The 21643-nt window shown below is 36.3% G+C and overlaps 1 protein-coding gene across 2 annotated transcripts; it reads left to right on the forward strand.

Annotated features, from left to right (window-relative positions):
• The first annotated feature begins 7330 nt into the window (after positions 1 to 7330).
• On the forward strand, positions 7331 to 20963 carry OTP (orthopedia homeobox). Of its 2 annotated transcripts, none has more exons than XM_063456714.1 (3): positions 7331 to 7491; positions 9220 to 9608; positions 18962 to 20963. In XM_063456714.1, exons 1-3 carry the CDS (start codon positions 7449 to 7451, stop codon positions 19466 to 19468), a joined length of 939 nt encoding a protein of 312 aa, XP_063312784.1. In that variant the 5' UTR covers positions 7331 to 7448; the 3' UTR covers positions 19469 to 20963. The 2 variants fall into 2 exon arrangements, with proteins under 2 accessions (XP_063312784.1, XP_063312785.1); XM_063456715.1 differs by having other exon boundaries at positions 7331 to 7485.
• The last annotated feature ends 680 nt before the right edge of the window (positions 20964 to 21643 follow it).

Raw genomic sequence — 21643 nt, forward strand, 5'->3', positions numbered from 1 at the left:
ACAATATTAATAAATAAATATCAAATTACAGGGGAAAATACACAAACTGTATAAATAAATGATAAAATAATAAATGGAAACATTTATCAATAAACAAATTGCATGAAAATATTGTATAACATACTGTGTAATAAATAAATGACATAGAAACATTGTATAAACCCCTTATATCGATACATTTTGTACACATGCCGTATCATTAATCACACAGCAAGGAAAAATAGTATAATATATTGTATAAACAAAATAAATGGTATGGAAACATTGTATGACCATTTTATTAACACATTGCATGTAAAACATTGTATTAACACATTGCATGTAAAACATTGTATTAACACATTGCATGTAAAACATTGTATAAACAAAATGTATCGATATATTGTACACGCCTTATATTAAACACAATGTATCGATATGTTATATAGAGATTCTGTGATTTATTCAGAAACACACTGAGCCGATATGAACACGTTGTATACACGATGAATCGAAACATGATATAAACATAACAATAAACATTGTTACACTGCATATACCACGCAGTAACACATTCATCAGAAAATACCAGAAATGCAGGATTTAATGAAATTGGTCTTTATAAAAATCAAATCACGGAGCACACACACTCATATCCACATACACACATACTGAGGTATATTTCTATGTATATTATTGTCTGGGTGTGGGATTCTGTGGGGTCTATTAACTAAGCATTGAGTTCAGATGACTTCCAATAATATAGATACAATTTGCAAACCATCTGAGCTGAGTATTTCTGTTTCTATTTGTTATATTTCAGCCCAACATTTCGATGTTACTTTCCAAGTCGCCACGATCGCAGTGTAGTGAATAGGGCCCCTGTGTATGTGTAACTGCAGACATTTTAATATTTCCCATCAGATTGAGATAAGGCTGCAGGGTGCATTTCTCTATTTCCCTGATTTAATACTGCTGATTCGTCCTCCTGTCAGTCCCTGCTTGGCTAAGGATAAGAAGACCCCAGTCAGTCAGTCAGTCTGTCTGTCTGTCTGTCTGTCCAGCCTGGAGGACAGGACTCAGAAGTCACTGAGTTGATGTGTAGTCTGCAGGGAGACTTCTATCCTTCCAAGGGCCAGATCCTACAAGGGAGAGAGAGACAGGGAGAGAGTGAGGGAGGCTTCCAAGCTCAGCTCTGCACAGTCACAGGAACACCAGAATCAGGATAAATTGGACAGAAAGATGAACACATTTCGCTCTGACGAGTCCTTTGTCTGTTCACCTCCTGTCCAAAGACACAACATAGCAGCTCTTTAAAAAGGAAAAAAAAATTGGGCATCTGCTGCAGGGGTCCATCCCAGTGCATTGTGTCAGAGTCAATTGGGTGCATAACACACACAAAAAAAGGAAAAATCCCATCTATTCTGCCATAACCCCCTCATCTCAGCCCTGCACCCCCTCTTATTCCTGGTTCTCTTATTTATTCCTTAAATGAATAATCTTAATTGCATCACATTGGGATTAAAAATCAATGCTAATCAAGTGGAGAATTGTAAATATCAGTTTTCATTGAGGTCTATTGACTTGTATTCTCCTCTTGTTGGGAAAATACAAGGGGGGAAGAAAGGAGGGGAAAAAAAACCAAGTCAAATAACTTGAAAAGGGCATTCTGTTAGGCATCAAATACAATTGAAACGGATTGTTTGGAAGCAGATCAGCAATGGTACAGAATTCTGCACTTAATTTCCTAAGTTATCATTTACAATAAGATCCTTTGGGTCTGACAGCCAAGTCTAAACAGTAGTAAATTAGTACAAATTCATCCTGATTTTACTCTAATAATCGTAATAAAAGCTTATAGATTTGTCACTAATTACATAAATGCCTAATGATCTTGAAAATGACTCTGGTTAGAATTATATTACTAATCAAAACTTTTGTTGTTGGCTGCATTTGAAGAATCAGAGCATTAGCAATGGTTCGCTTGTCTTGTGCAAAGGAGTCTGAATTGTTCTGCTATTTTAACATATTCTCAGGAAAATAAAAGGCATTTAACTCTATTTACTGCGTGAAATTGAGTTAGTACACGTAAGATGTCCTTAAATTTCTTGATGTCGTACCCCAGATAACGTTCAATCATCACCACTAAATGGCTGCTGGAGGGAGCAGGACAGCTTTCCTTTGACCAACTTGCAATTTAAATGTATATCTATCTATTTCTATGTCATTTTAGCTGTATCACAGGCTTGGAGCTCACTGAGGAAAGGGATCAGTCCTAATTAGTTTTGTATTTAAACAAAAAAAAAATAGATTTGCTTCTATTACACATCAATAAAATCTAAACAATTGAAAGAAACACATACTGATAATGAGACCCTTTATTTTGCTTATTTGATATGCAGATTATTACAGATTTGTGCAATATTCTTGATATAATAGTGTTTACAGATTGTGTTGTAAAATAAAGCAGAGATATTTATTTTATGGGGCAATTTGTGTTATTATTGGAGACACACACACACAATCACACACTTATATATTTATCAAGCACCCACTATATATTTAGTGTACTCAGCACTTTACAAGTTACATTACAGTAGAGGGAGGTACAGTAAGTGCAGTAGGTATACAGTGTATGTATATTTTATTTATATAGCGCTAACAGGTGTACTCAGCACATTACAGGTTACATTACAGTAGAGGGAGGTACATTAAGTGCAGTAGGCATACATTGTATGTATATTTTATTTATATAGCCCTAACAGGTGTACTCAGCACTTTACAGGTTACATTACAGTAGAGGGAGGTACAGTAAGTGCAGTAGGTATACAGTGTATGTATATTTTATTTATATAGCGCTAACAGGTGTACTCAGCACATTACAGGTTACATTACAGTAGAGGGAGGTACATTAAGTGCAGTAGGCATACATTGTATGTATATTTTATTTATATAGCCCTAACAGGTGTACTCAGCACTTTACAGGTTACATTACAGTAGAGGGAGGTACAGTAAGTGCAGTAGGTATACAGTGTATGCATATTATATTTATATAGCCCTAACAGGTGTACTCAGCACTTTACAGGTTACATTACAGTAGAGGGAGGTACAGTAAGTGCAGTAGGTATACAGTGTATGTATATTTTATTTATATAGCGCTAACAGGTGTACTCAGCACTTTACAGGTTACATTACAGTAGAGGGAGGTACAGTAAGTGCAGTAGGTATACAGTGTATGTATATTATATTTATATAGAGCTAACAGGTGTACTCAGCACTTTACAGGTTACATTACAGTAGAGGGAGGTACAGTAACTGCAGTAGGTATACAGTGTATGTATAGTTTATTTATATAGCGCTAACAGGTGTACTCAGCACTTTACAGGTTACATTACAGTAGAGGGAGGTACAGTAAGTGCAGTAGGTATACAGTGTATGTATATTTTATTTATATAGCGCCAACAGGTGTACTCAGCACTTTACAGGTTACATTACAGTAGAGGGAGGTACAGTAAGTACAGTAGGTATACAGTGTATGTATATTTTATTTATATAGCGCTAACAGGTGTACTCAGCACTTTACAGGTTACATTACAGTAGAGGGAGGTACAGTAAGTGCAGTAGGTATACAGTGTATGTATATTATATTTATATAGCCCTAACAGGTGTACTCAGCACTTTACAGGTTACATTACAGTAGAGGGAGGTACAGTAAGTGCAGTAGGTATACAGTGTATGCATATTATATTTATATAGCCCTAACATGTGTACTCAGCACTTTACAGGTTACATTACAGTAGAGGGAGGTACAGTAAGTGCAGTAGGTATACAGTGTATGTATATTTTATTTATATAGCGCTAACAGGTGTACTCAGCACTTTACAGGTTACATTACAGTAGAGGGAGGTACAGTAAGTGCAGTAGGTATACAGTGTATGTATATTATATTTATATAGAGCTAACAGGTGTACTCAGCACTTTACAGGTTACATTACAGTAGAGGGAGGTACAGTAACTGCAGTAGGTATACAGTGTATGTATAGTTTATTTATATAGCGCTAACAGGTGTACTCAGCACTTTACAGATTACATTACAGTAGAGGGAGGTACAGTAAGTGCAGTAGGCATACAGTGTATGTATATTATATTTATATAGTGCTAACATGTGTACTCAGCACTTTACAGGTTACATTACAGTAGAGGGAGGTACAGTAAGTGCAGTAGGTATACAGTGTATGTATATTATATTTATATAGTGCTAACATGTGTACTCAGCACTTTACAGGTTACATTACAGTAGAGGGAGGTACAGTAAGTGCAGTAGGCATACAGTGTATGTATATTCTATTTATATAGCACTAACAGGTGTACTCAGCACTTTACAGGTTACATTACAGTAGAGGGAGGTACAGTAAGTGCAGTACGTATACAGTGTATGTATATTTTATTTATATAGCACTAACAGGTGTACTCAGCACTTTACAGGTTACATTACAGTAGAGGGAGGTACAGTACGTGCAGTAGGTATACAGTGTGTGTATATTTTATTTATATAGAGCTAACAGGTGTACTCAGCACTTTACAGGTTACATTACAGTAGAGGGAGGTACAGTACGTGCAGTAGGTATACAGTGTATGTATATTTTATTTATATAGTGCTAACAGGTGTACTCAGAACTTTACAGGTTACATTACAGTAGAGGGGGGTACAGTAAGTGCAGTAGGCATACAGTGTATGACTATTTTATTTTTATAGCGCTAACAGGTGTACTCAGCACTTTACTGGTAAGTGCAGTAGGTATACAGTCTATTTTTGCACATACATTAAATTAGCACCCTACATATATAACAGCAGAAGAGGGGAGGGAGTGTGGATGCAATTGTTATACAGAGTACAATGCACAGTATAGGAGGGTACAATACACAGTATAAGAGGGTACAATACACAGTAGAGGAGGGTACAATACACAGTAGAGGTGGTTACAATACACAGTATAGGAGGTTACAATACACAGTATAGGCGGGTACAATACACAGTAGAGGTGGTTACAATACACAGTATTGGAGGTTACAATACACAGTATAGGAGGTTACAATACACAGTATAGGAGGTTACAATACACAGTATAGAACTGTACAATACACAGTATAGGAGGTTACAACACACAGTATAGGCGAGTACAATACACAGTAGAGGTGGTTACAATACACAGTATAGGAGGTTACAATACACAGTATAGGCGGGTACAATACACAGTAGAGGTGGTTACAATACACAGTATAGGAGGTTACAATACACAGTACAGGCGGGTACAATACGCAGTGTAGGAGGGTACACGATACAGTATAGCAGGATACAACACACAGTATAGGACTGTACAATACACAGTATAGGAGGTTACAATACACAGTATAGGAGGTTACAATACACAGTATAGGAGGGTACAATACACAGTAAAGGTGGTTACAATGCACAGTATAGGAGGGTACAATACACAGTATAGGACTGTACAATACACAGCGTAGGAGGGTACAATACACAGTATAGGACTGTACAATGCACAGTGTAGTAGGGTACAATACACAGTATAGGACTGTACAATACACAGTATAGGAGGGTACAATACACAGTATAGGACTGTACAATACACAGTGTAGGAGGGTACAATACACAGTATAGGACTGTACAATACACAGTGTAGGAGGGTACAATACACAGTATAGGACGGTACAATACACAGTGTAGGAGGGTACAATACACAGTATAGGACTGTACAATACACAGTGTAGGAGGGTACAATACACAGTATAGGACTGTACAATACACAGTATAGGACTGTACAATACACAGTATAGGAGGGTACAATACACAGTATAGGAGGGTACAATACACAGTATAGGAGGGTACAATACACAGTATAGGACTGTACAATACACAGTGTAGGAGGGTACAATACACAGTATAGGACTGTACAATACACAGTGTAGGAGGGTACAATACACAGTATAGGACTGTACAATACACAGTATAGGACTGTACAATACACAGTATAGGAGGGTACAATACACAGTATAGGAGGGTACAATGTGCCCCTGGAGTGGGCTCGGGTCAGAATGGGAAAGTAAGACTGGTTTGATACAATAAAACATTACTCTCCTACCTGACACAATATAACACACACAGTGATAATAAGTGATTATTACATGTCTCTGTGTTAACCATGTGTGTGCCAATGAGGCATTGTTAGCAGTGATATAGCACTAATTGTCTGTATAAACTATGATTAAAAGCCAGTTAGAGCTCTCATTTATTTATTACCCGCTGTATATAGTAACAGGAGCTGAGCCCGGTGACTGTAGGAAGTGATTGTTGTATTTATGCATTAATTGCATTTATTATGTTGTTTTTTTTTTTTTATTAAAAACAACTACAGAGAGCACGGTAATCTGAGAGATGCAAAATCAACCGAATTAAAGGGAAAAATCTGTGTGCCGGGGAGATTGCAATGCCTGGCCATGAGAAAATGTTTAAATCCGAGGAGGTTTAACGAGGCATATAATAATATTATTAATAATAGTAATAATAATAATAATAATAATAATAATAATAATAACAATAAAAAACATAATAATAATAAAAATATAATAATAATAACAATAATAATAATAATAATAATAAAACAATAATATTAATAAATATAATAATAAAAAATACATAATAATATTAATACAAATATAGTAATAATAATAATACAAAAAGATGTAATAATATATGAATAATAATAATTATAATAATAATAATAATAATAAAATATATATATATATATAATAAAAATAAATTATATAATAACAATAATATATCATTATTAGAAACAAGGTAAGAGTACAGACATCTATATAGTGTTATTATTATTATTATTATTATTATTATTATTATTATGCATTGACTGGACTCGCACTCATGGTGCAGTTGCCCTGATGTCCTGTTCGTGCAGTTGCCACCAGCCCTGATTCCATGTTGGTACAGTTGCCAGCCCTGTTGCTCCCTCTGGTGTAGTTGCCAGCCCTTTTGCCCCCTCTGGTGAAGTTGCCATCCCTGTTGCCCCTCTGGTCTAGTTGCCAGATGTCTGATGCCCCCCTTTTGCAGTTGCCAGTCCTGATGCCCCCTGGTGCAGTTGCCAGCTCCATTGCCCCTCCCCCAGCCCTGGCAGTGGTGTTGGTGGCAGCAGGGGCTATGGCCAGGGAGCTGGGCCGGTGACATGTGCAGCTCGTTCTGTGATTGGTGGGCTGTGCCAGCCGCTAGGCACCTCCCCGCCGCTCTGAGCCCATTATAATGCAGGCAGTCATTGTAGGAACATAGAGCTCCCACTTCCATCACCTCCATCATCAAAGCATCATTTCTTGTATTGGCAGCGATCAGCACCGCCAGGATTTGGGGGGGACAGGCTTTCACCCTGGAGCGGTGCACCATGCTGTCTCATGCCGACCTCCTGGATGCCCGGCTCGGTGAGTGTGAGTGGATCAATCTGCCCCTGCTTAATGCCCCCAGATTGGAATAGTGCCCTGTAACTTGGTTAATGCCCCCTAATTGGGATAATGCCCTCTGATTGGTGTAATGCCCTCTGATTGGGGTGATGCCCTGTGATTGGGGTAATGCTCCCTAAGTAATTGTGCAGAATTAGATTTAATTAGATATAGCTGTAATACTTGTAATGTGAGCTGACAATCTGCCCAGAAATAACTCATTTACTGCTTTTTACTTGTGTCATTTTTTAAAACAGTTATTTGTTAGATTAATTAGAAATTGCCATTCTTCCTGGTTTGGGACTCAGTGCAAGCCATGTGTGTCTGGATATTAAAGGCACCCTGCAGGAGTAGTCTGGCCAGGGAGTGTGGATCTGCCACTGGGCAGGGCATGAAGAAGAAAGAAAAGTTAGTTTGTATCGTTATGGAGCAACTTTGGACAAAAAATGCACTGTTTGACAAGGACCATCTCTGCTGGTGCTGCCTGCCATGTACTCACTTAACCCAGCCTGCCAAGCAAGGTTAGGGTAGATACTTCAAGATTCCCCAAGGGTGAATGATAAAAGAAATGAATATTGGATATTGGTGGTGGAATATGGTGCTATGCCAGGGAGAGGTGCCCTGGGCTAAATAAACAGACCAATGCCCATCCCTTGCCCTGGCACATACCAGCAGTAGGATTATTTGCAAATTAATTAAATCATTTTACAGTGGCTTCATTAAATGATAAATTGCAATTAATTAAACCTACCAAGAGGCTGGATGATGCTGCCCAGTCATTGCAGAGTCGGTACATGGTGAGAAGGTTGGCACAGAGGGTCCTGCATGAGATGCCCAGTCCTTGTAATGCTTGTGTATGGATTGGCACAGAGGATCTGGGATAGGATGCCCAGATCTTGGTGTGTGGATTGGCACAGAGTGTCCAGAATGAGTTGGTAAGTCCTTGCAGAGTTGGTGTAAAGGTTGTCATAGGGTGTTTATTGTTAGATAGCCAGAACATGCAGGGTTGGTATATGGTGTGAAGGTTGGCATAAGGTGTTTATTGTTAGATAGCCAGTCCATGCAGGGTTGGTATATGGTGTGAAGGTTGGCATAGGGTGTTTATTGTTAGATAGCCAGTCCATGCAGGGTTGGTATATGGTGTGAAGGTTGGCATAGGGTGATTATTGTTAGATAGCCAGAACATGCAGGGTTGGTATATGGTGTGAAGGTTGGCATATGGTGTTTGTTGTTAGATAGCCAGTCCATGCAGGGTTGGTATATGGTGTGAAGGTTGGCATAGGGTGTTTATTGTTAGATAGCCAGTCCATGCAGGGTTGGTATATGGTGTGAAGGTTGGTATAGGGTGATTATTGTTAGATAGCCAGTACATGCAGGGTTGGTATATGGTATGAAGGTTGGCATAGGGTGTTTATTGTTAGATAGCCAGTACATGCAGGGTTGGTGTATTGTGTAAAGATTGGCACAGAGTGTCCTGGGTGAGGTAGCCAGTACATGCGAAGTTGGTATATTGTGTGAAGGTTGGCACAGAGTAGATACATGGTTGGCACAGGTTCCCAGGTTGCAATTGCCAGTCTTGCAGGGTAGCTACATGGTCAGCACAGGATAGGTGCATGGTCGGCACACGGTGCCCAGGCTGGGTATGATGTGCTCGGTATATTGATGATGTATGTGTACCTAGGGGCTCCTATTGACCGGTTCCTCTGCTTCTTCCAGGGATGAAGGATGCGGCTGAGCTGCTGGGGCACCGGGAGGCGGTGAAGTGCCGCCTGGGGGTTGGGGGTTCTGACCACCCCGGGGATCTGAGCAGCAATGGGGACCAGGTGGAAGGAACCACCATGCTCCCAGGAGAGGACATCACCAGCGTGGGCTCCAACCAGACCTCGATGGCCAAGGACCCAGACAAACAGCAGCAACAGAACTCCAGCCAGCCGGGCCAGCAGACCCAGAACCAGAGCCAGCAGAAGCAGAAACGGCACCGGACTCGCTTTACCCCAGCCCAACTCAACGAGCTGGAGAGGAGCTTCGCCAAGACCCATTACCCTGACATCTTCATGAGGGAAGAACTGGCTCTGAGGATCGGACTGACTGAATCTAGAGTGCAGGTAAGGAGCCTCACTGTACTGAACCCCAAAACCTGAACCCTAATATCTGAACCCCATCGATGCCTCCCCAAATCTGACACCCCATCCTGCCCTTAACCCAATATCTGACACCCCATCTCTGATGCACCATCCTGCCCTTAACCCCATATCTGTCACCCCATCTCTGACACCCCATCCTGCACTGAACTCCCAAACCTCTGACACCCCATTCTCTCACAACCCATCTTATCATATCCCATCCTCTTGTAGAGATCTAGGGATTAAATGCAATGAGAACCATTATAACTGCGCATTCTTAGAACACATAAAATCTATCCAACCGTACCTTTATCATCCATTTAACAGATGAATGTTTTATAAAAATTACAATGTACAAATTGCAACACACTTGACTGTACGGTTTTAAAATCACCCAATCTTGGGCATAATGTTAGTGATTTAGTTACTAAATGTGATCCTATTAGACACAAGGCAGAGGTGGCAAAGTTCCCTATGAGTGCTAGCTAGTATAATTATTGTATTGTGATTGTGTTATCATTGTACAGACAGTGAGTCTAAAATCAGTGGGGTTTTTTTTTTAACAAAATTAAAATTCTTAAATAAATCGCTCCCTGTACATGTGACTGTGTGTGTATGTTATTGTGAGTATGTGATTGTGTGTTTGTGTGTGTGTATTATTTCATTACATATAACATAATATAGAATATTAATATGTTTATTTGTAATTCCATACACTCTGTTACACACAATGAGCAGTTAAATAGCTCTAATTATCAAATTTAATCTTTCTCGCTTTAAATTGTTTTTACATAATCCGATCCTTGTATCGTTTTATCATATAACCATTTAAAAAATACATCTATTGTTAATTTATTGTTGATCAGTTCATATTATAAATTATTATTATTATATCTAACCCGAGATAAAATTCACAAACCGAAATGATAGCTTTGCGATAATACAGGAGCTGTCCAAGTGCTGAAATTCAATCACTGAACGCCAAGAAATGGCTAATAAATAACTTTAAATAAAAATCGCGTTATATTAGTATTTTATCTGACGAAATAATATTAGTAATTACAGTGTGAGCGAGACTGGTCAATGGAAAATCCTTTCTATCCATGGAGATAGAACCGCTTCAATTTTACAGACATACATCTATTTAAACGAAGTATTATAGATTGTAGAATGACGAGTGAAACTGATTTTCAATGTTCTTTATATTATTCGTTTTTTGTAATGCACCTTTTGAAATTCTAGAATGTAAAATAATGGACAAATTTAAATCAACTGATTATAAAAATTAAATTCCCGCAGATATAAAATGATATCGAATAGATAGCTAAATAGCTAGATAAAGATTAAAATAAATAAATAGATAGATAGAGATTAAAATAAATAAATAAATAGATAGATTGCTAAATAGCTAGATAAAGATTAAAATAAATAAAAAGATAGATAGATAGAGATTAAAATAAATAAATAAATGAATAAATAGATAGATAGATGGACAGCTAGATAAAGATTAAAATAAATAAATAAATAGATAGATAGATAGATAGAGATTAAAATAAATAAATAGATAGATAGATAGAGATTAAAATAAATACATAAATAAATAGATAGCTAAATAGCTAGATAAAGATTAAAATAAATAAAAAGATAGATAGATAGAGATTAAAATAAATAAATAAATAAATAGATAAATAGATAGATGGACAGCTAGATAAAGATTAAAATAAATAAATAAATAGATAGATAGAGAGATAGATGGATTAAATACAATGATAGATTAAATAGATATAAAATAAAACTGATTTAATTTACTAAGAATGTTTGTTTTTATACCCTACTTGAATAGTAATATTCATTCAATCGGGTAAAAAGTAAATTAATTTTGCTAAAAAAAAAAAAAAACTAAAAATAAAGAAGTCTATTTATTTCCAAGTTTATTTATTTCCTAATTGAATGTGTGATTTAATTCCCCCGAATTTCCACAATTAGATGTGCGATTTAATTCCCCCGAATTCCCACATCCGAACCCCTAAAGTCCCAGCACATGGGTACATTGCTGCCCAGTAGTCAGTCTTTTTCAGCCGGTTTAAAGTGGGAGAAGCGGTTCTGGAGGCTGTGATTATACTTCGATCAGATAGCTGGGATTGAGGCATTACACCCAGTGACAGAGAGATGTATACCCAGTGCCAGGCAGTGCCAGGCAGCGCCAGCTATTAAAGCAGGATTTTTATGGCAGACCATTATTAGAGCCCAATCCCAGGATTATTATTTATAAGAAGGGATGGCTTATTAAGCAGCAATGCGAGAATCATGCAAATTATTCGATCAGATGCAATATAATAAGCATAATCATTAGTCTCCAGCACGGATTAATTAACTTTCAATATTATATTTACATAAAAAGCAAATCAGCGCAAAATATCCAACGATTTCACAAGATTTCTCATTTTTTATGCAGAATAATAGACAGATTTGTATAAGCGGTGCGGGTCCTGCATTCTGTTTTCTGTCTCTCTGTCTGTTTTTCTATCTGTCTCTAGCTGTTTCAGAGTTTTTTTTCTGTCTGTTTTTCTGTCTGTCAGTAGCTGTTTCTGTTTTCCACTCTGTCTTTCTGTGTCTGTTTTATCTGTCTGTCTGTTTTTCTGTCTGTCTCTAGCTGTTTCTGTCTGTATTTCTGTAGTTGTTTCTGTTTTTCTGTCTGTCAGTAGCTGTTTATGTTTTTCACTCTGTCTTTCTGTGTCTGTTTTATCTGTCTCTCTGTCTGTTTTTCTGTCTGTCAGTAGCTGTTTCTGTTTGTATTTCTGTAGCTGTTTATGTTTTTCAGTCTGTCTGTCTATCATTAATTGGGGCGAACTAAAAACGAAATGTATAAATGTCACATCAAATCAGTTATATATTATCAGACTAGTTTTATTTTTTTCCTTTTATTTCACTAATATTTAAGTTATATACATACATACATACACACAAACACACATATATAAAATATAATAGATAGACTGGCAGACAGACAGATAGATGATAGATAGATTGCTACACATATATATTTATATATATTACAGTATTTTGCTTGAAAAGCGCTCAGTTAGAAGCAGATGCCTATATTATATAGTACGTATTTAGTATGCCATTTATAATACAAACAAACACACACACACACACACACACACACACGTAGGGATAGAGATAGAGATATATGGATATTTACAGAATAATGGTATTTACTGCATATATAGAGATTTATTTATAATTATTTTAATTTTACAAACAAGTGTGGCACACACTGATACATATACAAACACCGTGATACACACACAGACATACACTGCACAGTGACATAGACACACACAGATATATACAGAGAGAGATGGATTAAGACAGAATAATGGTATTTATTATTTTTTTTTAGAAAGAATCGTGGCACACACATACAGTGACACACACACACATACAGTGACACACACACAGACACACACACACACACACAGTCATTCTATGACAGGAAAGGATTCTGAGTGTACAGCCTGTGTATACGGCCGGTGCTTGGTCCTATGAGATGGTGCTGTCAGCTGCCACATCTTAATATGGGACAGGGCGAGATTCTGTGTGTTTCTAATAGAAAGAGAGATTGCTTTCCCCATCTCTCCAGCACTATTAACGTGTAATGAATTCGGCCCAGGGTTCACGGTTGGCTGATCGAAATGAACCTCGAATCCAGCTTTAATACAATCTCTACAGATCTCCCAGCAAATCTTCACATTAATCATCTCCAACTAGGATTGCAATGAGGTCTTCATACAGCCTGTCTCCTGCAAAAAAAGGAAAAAACACCCTCCATCTTACCCCTTCCCTCAATGACCCATTTACTGGGCACCAATTAAATGGATAATATATTTTAAAATTCCTTTACACTGAGCCTCTCTTATAACCAGAGCCCTTAAATCCCCAGCTCACAGTGGGCGAAGAAATACCAGAAACAGAAAGGAAATAATAATAATAATAATAATAATAATAATAATAATAATAATAATAATAATGGTAATAATAATAATAATGTTAAACGAAAATAAATAAGTAAAACCGAGAAATGAATAAATAAATAAAATACACAAATAATTATATTAATAAATAAATAAAAGCCAGAAAATAAATAAATAAAACGAAATAAGATAAAACAAAATATAGTAATTACATTAACAAATCAAACGAAAAACAAACTAAAACATGTTCTTCCCATTACAAATCATTACTGGGTAGCTATTGTATTTTTTTTTTATTTTTTTATATATCTTATTTCGTTACTGGGTAGCTATTGTATTTTTTTTATTTTTTTATATATCTTATTTCGTTACTGGGTAGCTATTGTATTTTTTTTTTTTTATATATATATCTTATTTCGTTACTGGGTAGCTGTTGTATTTTTTTTTTATTTTTTTTATATCTTATTTCGTTTCATTTTGTTCTCTTTTAATAAATATTAACAGGAATAGACTTTCTAGCATTTTACCAGCAGTGTTTGTGATTCTCTGCAGGAGATCCAAAGTAAGGATATCCATGATTTAACCCTTAGTTTACTGTCCCCATCCTCGCCGTGAAAGTATTCTCTCAGCATTCTATTAGAACCTGGGGGCCAATTCCGTGACAGTTGCTTGGCGATATTTATCACAGGTGATAGTACATGGGCCATAAAACGTTATTTTGTGTCTGATGTGCAGCACAATGAATCAGATTTATCGCGGTGTACCTTAATAGTATCCAAATGTGTCTAATAGCAGCTAATAATTCTCTCTGCATCGCCCGGTATATCATTAAATCGGGGATAATTACCAGACTCGCTGTTACCCCAGATCGGCTCCATTAGTCTGAGCTAAATACGGGCAATTTCAATCTCCCGTCCTTTATTTAAACTACCAGAGCCCATTTCATCTGGATCCTAATTTTAAACGAATTCATAATAGACTAAAGGGAGATAAATTACCGAAAAGGTTAATTCGCTCGTTTTTTGTCATTGTAGGTTCAGGGCTGAATTTTATTTAACTCGAATGGAATTGACCACAATCAGGGCTAGTCACAAAACAGTGAATTCATATACAGTATAAACAATAACAGAGATTTATCTTAAATAAAATATTTCCAGAAACGGGAAAAAGTTCTCCAAATCACCCATTTTTCTAGCTTGGAATTTTTCAGCCTAAAATTTGAATTCCACCGGATCAGCTCACATTTCGTACTTTAGTGCTAATATTTGTTATCGAATTATCACAGAAATAAATGTACACAACACAAACAATCATACACAACTGTGCACACATACACACCAATACACATAAACACACACAATTCATTGCACAGTCGTGATTTGTAGTTGGATTTCGATTTGAAGGCAACAAAATTAGCATTTTAATGATACAATATCGGTAAAGTGACACACGCAGACACACACACACACACACACACACACAAACACACACACAGTATTAAAAGGCATAACATAAATTACAATTTTTTTAGATTTTATTTCTATTTTTTTTTTGGAGAAGTAAAATTACAAATGTAAGAAAATATCTAGATGTAGATGGAAGTATACATTTCTGTACACGGATTGTGAACGTTCTGTCTGTTCGTCTGTCTGTCTCTTCTGTATGAGTCTGTCTGAGGGTGTAAAACTAAAAGTTCAAAACTGAAATTAATGATTCAATTAAACAAATATGAGCATTCTGGCTAACTTTGTACGAAATATATTGCAAATAGAACGATGAACCCTTTCGGTGGCAGCATGCAGTCTTACAGACAGACATATGGCCAATGCCTACAGGAAGGATCAGTAGATGGGGCCCAGTCCTCATATACAATCCCGGGGTGTCTGTGGGGTGTGTTTACTAAGCGGGGAGAGGTGGTAAAAGCTGAATTCTGGATTTATTTACCATTTCGGTTATTTCGTTTATTTACTGTCCAATGAATGTCCCTCTAGGTGTTCCATTAACCGAGCTATCTCTCTACATACAGGGAATTCACTGATGTGGGAATAGTTGGGAATTCAAAGCGAATTCACATTTTAGACCAAAAAAAACGAATTAGAAAGAAAGCTGACTGGGAGAATTTTCACAATTCGGCTATTTTCTACTTAAATTCACTTCGAATTCCTGACATTTCTCACCGGCTGTGAATGAATAATAAATCCGCATTAACATTCACCATAATAAATTGCATTTTTCTTCAATTTCTATGTAGTATTTATCGGGGCTCTTTTTTATCCTATATAACAGAATTCTTTTTTTCATGATATAATTGTTTTAAAATAAATGATGGAACACATAATATAATATAATACAATATAATATAATATAATACAATATAATATAATACAATATAATATAATATAATATATTATATACAGTTATATAGCTCCAAAATGGTCGGGGTGCCCTCTAATGAGAAATAATCATCGAAATATGGATCACACAAATATATCACATTCCGGGTCCTTTCACATGATCTCTGGGATTTATTGTAGATACATAAATAAAGATATACATAAATATCGAAATACACACTTATAGAGATACACACATAAATAGATCGTTGTATAGATAGATACATTGTTCTATAGATACATAGTGATATAGATACATAGTTATATAGATACATAGTTATATAGATACATAGTTCTATAGGTACATAGTTATATAGGTACATAGTTATATAGATACATAGTTACATAGATACATAGTTATATAGATACATAGATACATAGATCTATAGATACATATTTCTATAGGTACATAGTTATAGAGATACATAGTTACATAGATACATAGTTCTATAGATACATAGATACATAGTTATATAGATACATAGTTCTATAGATACATAGTTATAAAGATACATAGTTCTATAGATACATAGTTATAAAGATACATAGTTCTATAGATACATAGTTACATAGATACATAGTTCTATAGGTACATAGTTATAAAGATATATAGTTCTATAGGTACATAGTTATAAAGATGCATAGTTATATAGATACATAGTTCTATAGGTACATAGTTATATATATATATATATATATATATACATAGTTACATAGATACATAGTTATATAGATACATAGATACATAGTTATATAGATACATAGTTCTATAGATACATAGATACATAGTTATATAGAAACATAGTTCTATAGGTACATAGTTATAAAGATATATAGTTCTATAGGTACATAGTTATAAAGATACATAGTTATATAGATACATAGTTCTATAGGTACATAGTTATATATATATATATATATACATAGTTACATAGATACATAGTTCTATAGATACATAGATACATAGTTATATAGATACATAGTTCTATAGGTACATAGTTATATAGATACATAGTTCTATAGATACATAGATACATAGTTATAAAGATACATAGTTATAAAGATACATAGTTCTATAGATACATAGTTATAAAGATACATAGTTACATAGATACATAGTAACATAGATATATAGTTATATTGATACATAGTTCTATATGTACATAGTTATATAGATACATAGATACATAGTTATATAGATACATAGTTCTATAGGTAGATAGTTCTATAGGTACATAGTTATACAGATGCATTGTTATACAGATACATAGTTATATAGATACATAGTTATATAGGTACATAGATACATAGTTATATAGATACATAGTTCTATAGGTACATAGTTATATAGATACATAGTTATATAGATACATAGTTATATAGGTACATAGATACATAGTTATATAGATACATAGTTCTATAGGTACATAGTTATACAGATACATAGTTATATAGGTACATAGATACATAGTTATATAGATACATAGTTCTATAGGTACATAGTTCTATAAGTACATAGTTATATAGATACATAGTTATACAGATGCATTGTTATATAGATACATAGTTATACAGATACATAGTTATATAGATATATAGTTATACAGATACATGCTTTCTTACACACAATGAATTAAATATAATTAACAAATGCTAATGAATCTAAATCTGCCAGCATAATCTGTATAAATCAATTTAATCTGCAACAACAACAAAAATCCCAAACACTTTCTTATAAATCTTGAAATCATCTTGTATTGCATTATAACAAAATATGTTCTAAAACCAGATGCTTTGTCGCCATGTGAAAGGGGGGGGGGGGGGTTTGGAGATAACAATTACTGAACAATCTAATATAACATTATTTATTATAAAGGACAGTTATGTATATAGGTTGGAGTATGGGCGGTGGTATGTGGAGATAGCAATTACAGAATAATCTAATATAACATTATTTATTATAATGGACTTTTAAATGGACCTGTGATGGGTGGTATATTGAGACGGTGCAGGTGACTTTTAGAACAATCTGATATAACATTATTTATTATAAAGGACAGTTATATATATAAAGGTTTCACTATATGGACCTGTGATGGGCGGTATATTGAGACTGTGCAGGCGATTTACAGAACAATCTGATATAACATTATTTATTATAAAGGACATTATAAATTGTTATATCAGCACTCACTGACTTTATATGAATCTTTATTCCATCAAATTGTAAAAAAAAAAAAGCAGTGTCCACTTTTCAGGACAAACACAATGTCATATATTTATTTATGACAATTATATACTATTCATATAATCTATAAACCTGTACTATAAATAATTACTATAAACCTGTACTATAAATAATTACTATAAATCTATACTATAAATAATTACTACTAATCTATACTATAAATAATTACTATAAATCTATACTATAAATAATTACTACTAATCTATACTATAAATAATTACTACCAATCTATACTGTAAATAAATACTTTTAATCTGTACTATGAATAAAGACATTCTATAATGTATCTATGGACATTCTATAATGTATCCACATACATTCTATAATGTATCCACAGACATTCTATAATGTATCCACAGACATTCTATAATGTATCCACAGACATTCTATAATGTATCTATGGACATTCTATAATGTATCCACAGACATTCTATAATGTATCTATGGACATTCTATAATGTATCCACAGACATTCTATAATGTATCCACAGACATTCTATAATGTATCCACAGACATTCTATAATGTATCTATGGACATTCTATAATGTATCCACAGACATTCTATAATGTATCTATGGACATTCTATAATGTATCCACAGACATTCTATAATGTATCCACAGACATTCTATAATGTACCTCCAGTCAGGTCACATGATGTATCCTGTAAGGTTATAACATGTATCTCACAGTCTCCTCTCTCTCCTGTGCCCCCAGGTTTGGTTTCAGAACCGAAGAGCAAAGTGGAAGAAAAGGAAGAAGACCACCAATGTATTCCGGGCACCCGGAACCCTGCTCCCCACCCCTGGGCTTCCCCAGTTCCCCTCGGCGGCGGCTGCGGCAGCAGCAGCGATGGGCGACAGCCTGTGCTCCTTTCATGCCAACGACACCCGCTGGGCCACGGCTGGGATGGGGGTCTCACAGCTGCCCCTGCCCCCCTCCCTGGGCAGACAGCAGGCCATGGCACAGTGCAGCCTGGGAGCGGGCCCTCCACCCAGCTCCATGGGGCTGTCCAACATGGGCTCCAATGGTTCCGGCCTCCAGTCCCATCTCTACCAGTCCTTCCCGGGTATGGTGCCCACCTCCCTGCAGGGGCCCAGCAATGTCACCGGCTCCCCCCAGCTCTGCAGCTCCCCGGACAGCAGCGATGTGTGGAGGGGAACCAGCATCGCCTCCCTACGCCGCAAGGCCCTGGAGCACACAGTGTCCATGAGCTTCACCTAATGCCCCCCTTCACTATCACCAGCAGGGTATCCGGCCCCTGGCACTGCTCGGCACCCATAGGCACCTACAGGGTTCCCTCTCAGTACTTTTTTCAGGGTGCAGACCAGCACCGAAACAAGTAATGACAAGGACATGTAAGCTGAAGGATGAAGAATTCTAAAAACCTTTACTAACTGCTTCCTGGCAGGACCTTTGAATTGTGCTTATAGGGAACACCAGTCCATATTGGTGCCAGAGAATGTGCGTTTGGAAATGATGTTGAACCTAAAATGGATGGAGGACAATCTCAGTCACACAGGAAGATGTTTATATCACACAATGATCCCAATGTGCTCCTCTTCCTGCAATTAAACGAGAATTGATACTGTTTTACAGTTTGTTGCAATTTGATGTCATTGATTAAGTATTTTACAGGCAGGACTAGGGAGTGAACTAAGTGGGCTATGGCAGATTACTGGCAGGGAGGTTGGATGATCTATGGGTTAGCTGCTGTGAGCTGGATACTCCGGGATGTCCCACTCTAAAGGTCCCCAAACATTTTATCATCCAGTAGCTCATTATGTCAGGGTACAGATTTTATAAACAGCACTGGGTTAACACATCTGGCCACCCAGTGAATGAGGACTACAATTCCCAGCAGGGACTGAGCAGAGCTTAAGTTGTGTGGTTGCCAGATTATGCCAGTCTCAGTGCCTGGTTTATTCAAGCAGTAAGCCCACTGAAAGCCATGTGCTGGCGTAACCCCTTCCAGAACAGAAGATTAAAATTTTATTCAAATCCCCTAATGACCCAGTCTCTAGTCTAGGTCTTTACCAGCCAACATCTCCCCGCTGACCCTAATCCTCTCACTCCCCTTCCCCAATTCCTAACCCAATAGGCTTACACAATAAGTGCATTTTCTAAGCACAATCATTCTTTCTAAATAAAAGGGTTGTTCAGAAATTAATTTATTTTATGGGGACACAAAAATATTCTGCCATAGGAGACACAGCACCCTTTTTGATAATCATTTTTTTTATTTATAGGACAAATAAATCAATATAAATGCATTTTATTTTATTTTCCTCAAGAGAGGTAAAAGCACTTCAGCTTTCTGATGATCAATTGGCAGCCTGCCTTTTAAATCCCTCATCCATCGCTGCCACTTACCCTGCATGGACAGCAGGAGAATGGTACCCAGAGGGCACATGTATATTACCCACCCCGGACTTTGTACAGAGCTTTTTTTTCTGCATGTGCTGGTCTGTTACCCAGACCCAGGGAAGAGAGGACGATGTGGAATAGGATGTTTTGTGTAGATAAAGCATTCTTGTTATAATTCTGGTCAGTTTGTGATCTGTTTTAACTTATTGTCTGTGCTTATTTATTGATTTTGGGTTTTCTTAAATGTTCAAGCGAATATGAAAACTTATTATTTGAATTTTCTGGACAAGTTTATATCAATTTAATGTAAATGAATTAAATAAAATCATTTTCAGTATGTGATCTGGAGAAAGAGTGTTTATATTGCAGAAAAGTGCTCTCACATGAGAGAAAATACAGTTTGAACAAGCGTGGTATCACCAGCCAGTTAACAAAAATTGGTAAATTTAAAAAAAACACACAAAAAAAATCTGTTTCAAGTGATCCATAAAACCCATCGCTAGTAGATGACAAAATCATAATAAAGACATCACAGACAACAAGATCAACGGGCGAGTGATTTATGAATGCTTCAGAGTCCCGAAACGCCCTCATACATGCATCGTCATTGTGTAGGTTAGGTCTAGTGTCCTTTTAATCTTAGGGCATCTTTGGGCACCAGTAGAGCATATATTGAGATTGGTGGGAGTTACAATTCCAGGCAGTAGATGCTATTTGTCAAGATAAATTCAGTCTCTCTCCCGATAATGATATGCTGGGAGAGAGGAGAGAGAATTATGAGACAGAATTATGCTTTAGATGTCCTTTCAGCTCCTCTCTCAACATTTCATTATCATGAGAGCCGATACAACCCTAGAAAATAACACTCAACCAGATCAGGATTAGCCAGAAATTGGCCATAAATTACAATCCTAGGCAGTAGTTGTTATTTGCAAGATAAATTCAGTCTCTCTCCTGATAATCATATGCTGGGAGAGAGAAATATGCTTTAGATGTCCTCTCAGCTCCTCTCCCACCATATCATTATCACGA

The sequence above is a fragment of the Pelobates fuscus genome, chromosome 5, assembly GCF_036172605.1.
Source record: "Pelobates fuscus isolate aPelFus1 chromosome 5, aPelFus1.pri, whole genome shotgun sequence".
Lineage (NCBI taxonomy): Eukaryota > Metazoa > Chordata > Amphibia > Anura > Pelobatidae > Pelobates > Pelobates fuscus.

Excerpts from the sequence above, each read along its gene's own strand:
- OTP (XM_063456714.1), top strand. The coding sequence starts at position 7,449 with ATGCTGTCTCATGCCGACCTCCTGGATGCCCGGCTCGGTGAGT. Across the intron at positions 7,492-9,219 it reads GGATGCCCGGCTCGGTGAGT|GGATGAAGGATGCGGCTGAG; the intron begins GTGAGTGGATCA and ends TGCTTCTTCCAG. Across the intron at positions 9,609-18,961 it reads TGACTGAATCTAGAGTGCAG|GTTTGGTTTCAGAACCGAAG; the intron begins GTAAGGAGCCTC and ends CTGTGCCCCCAG.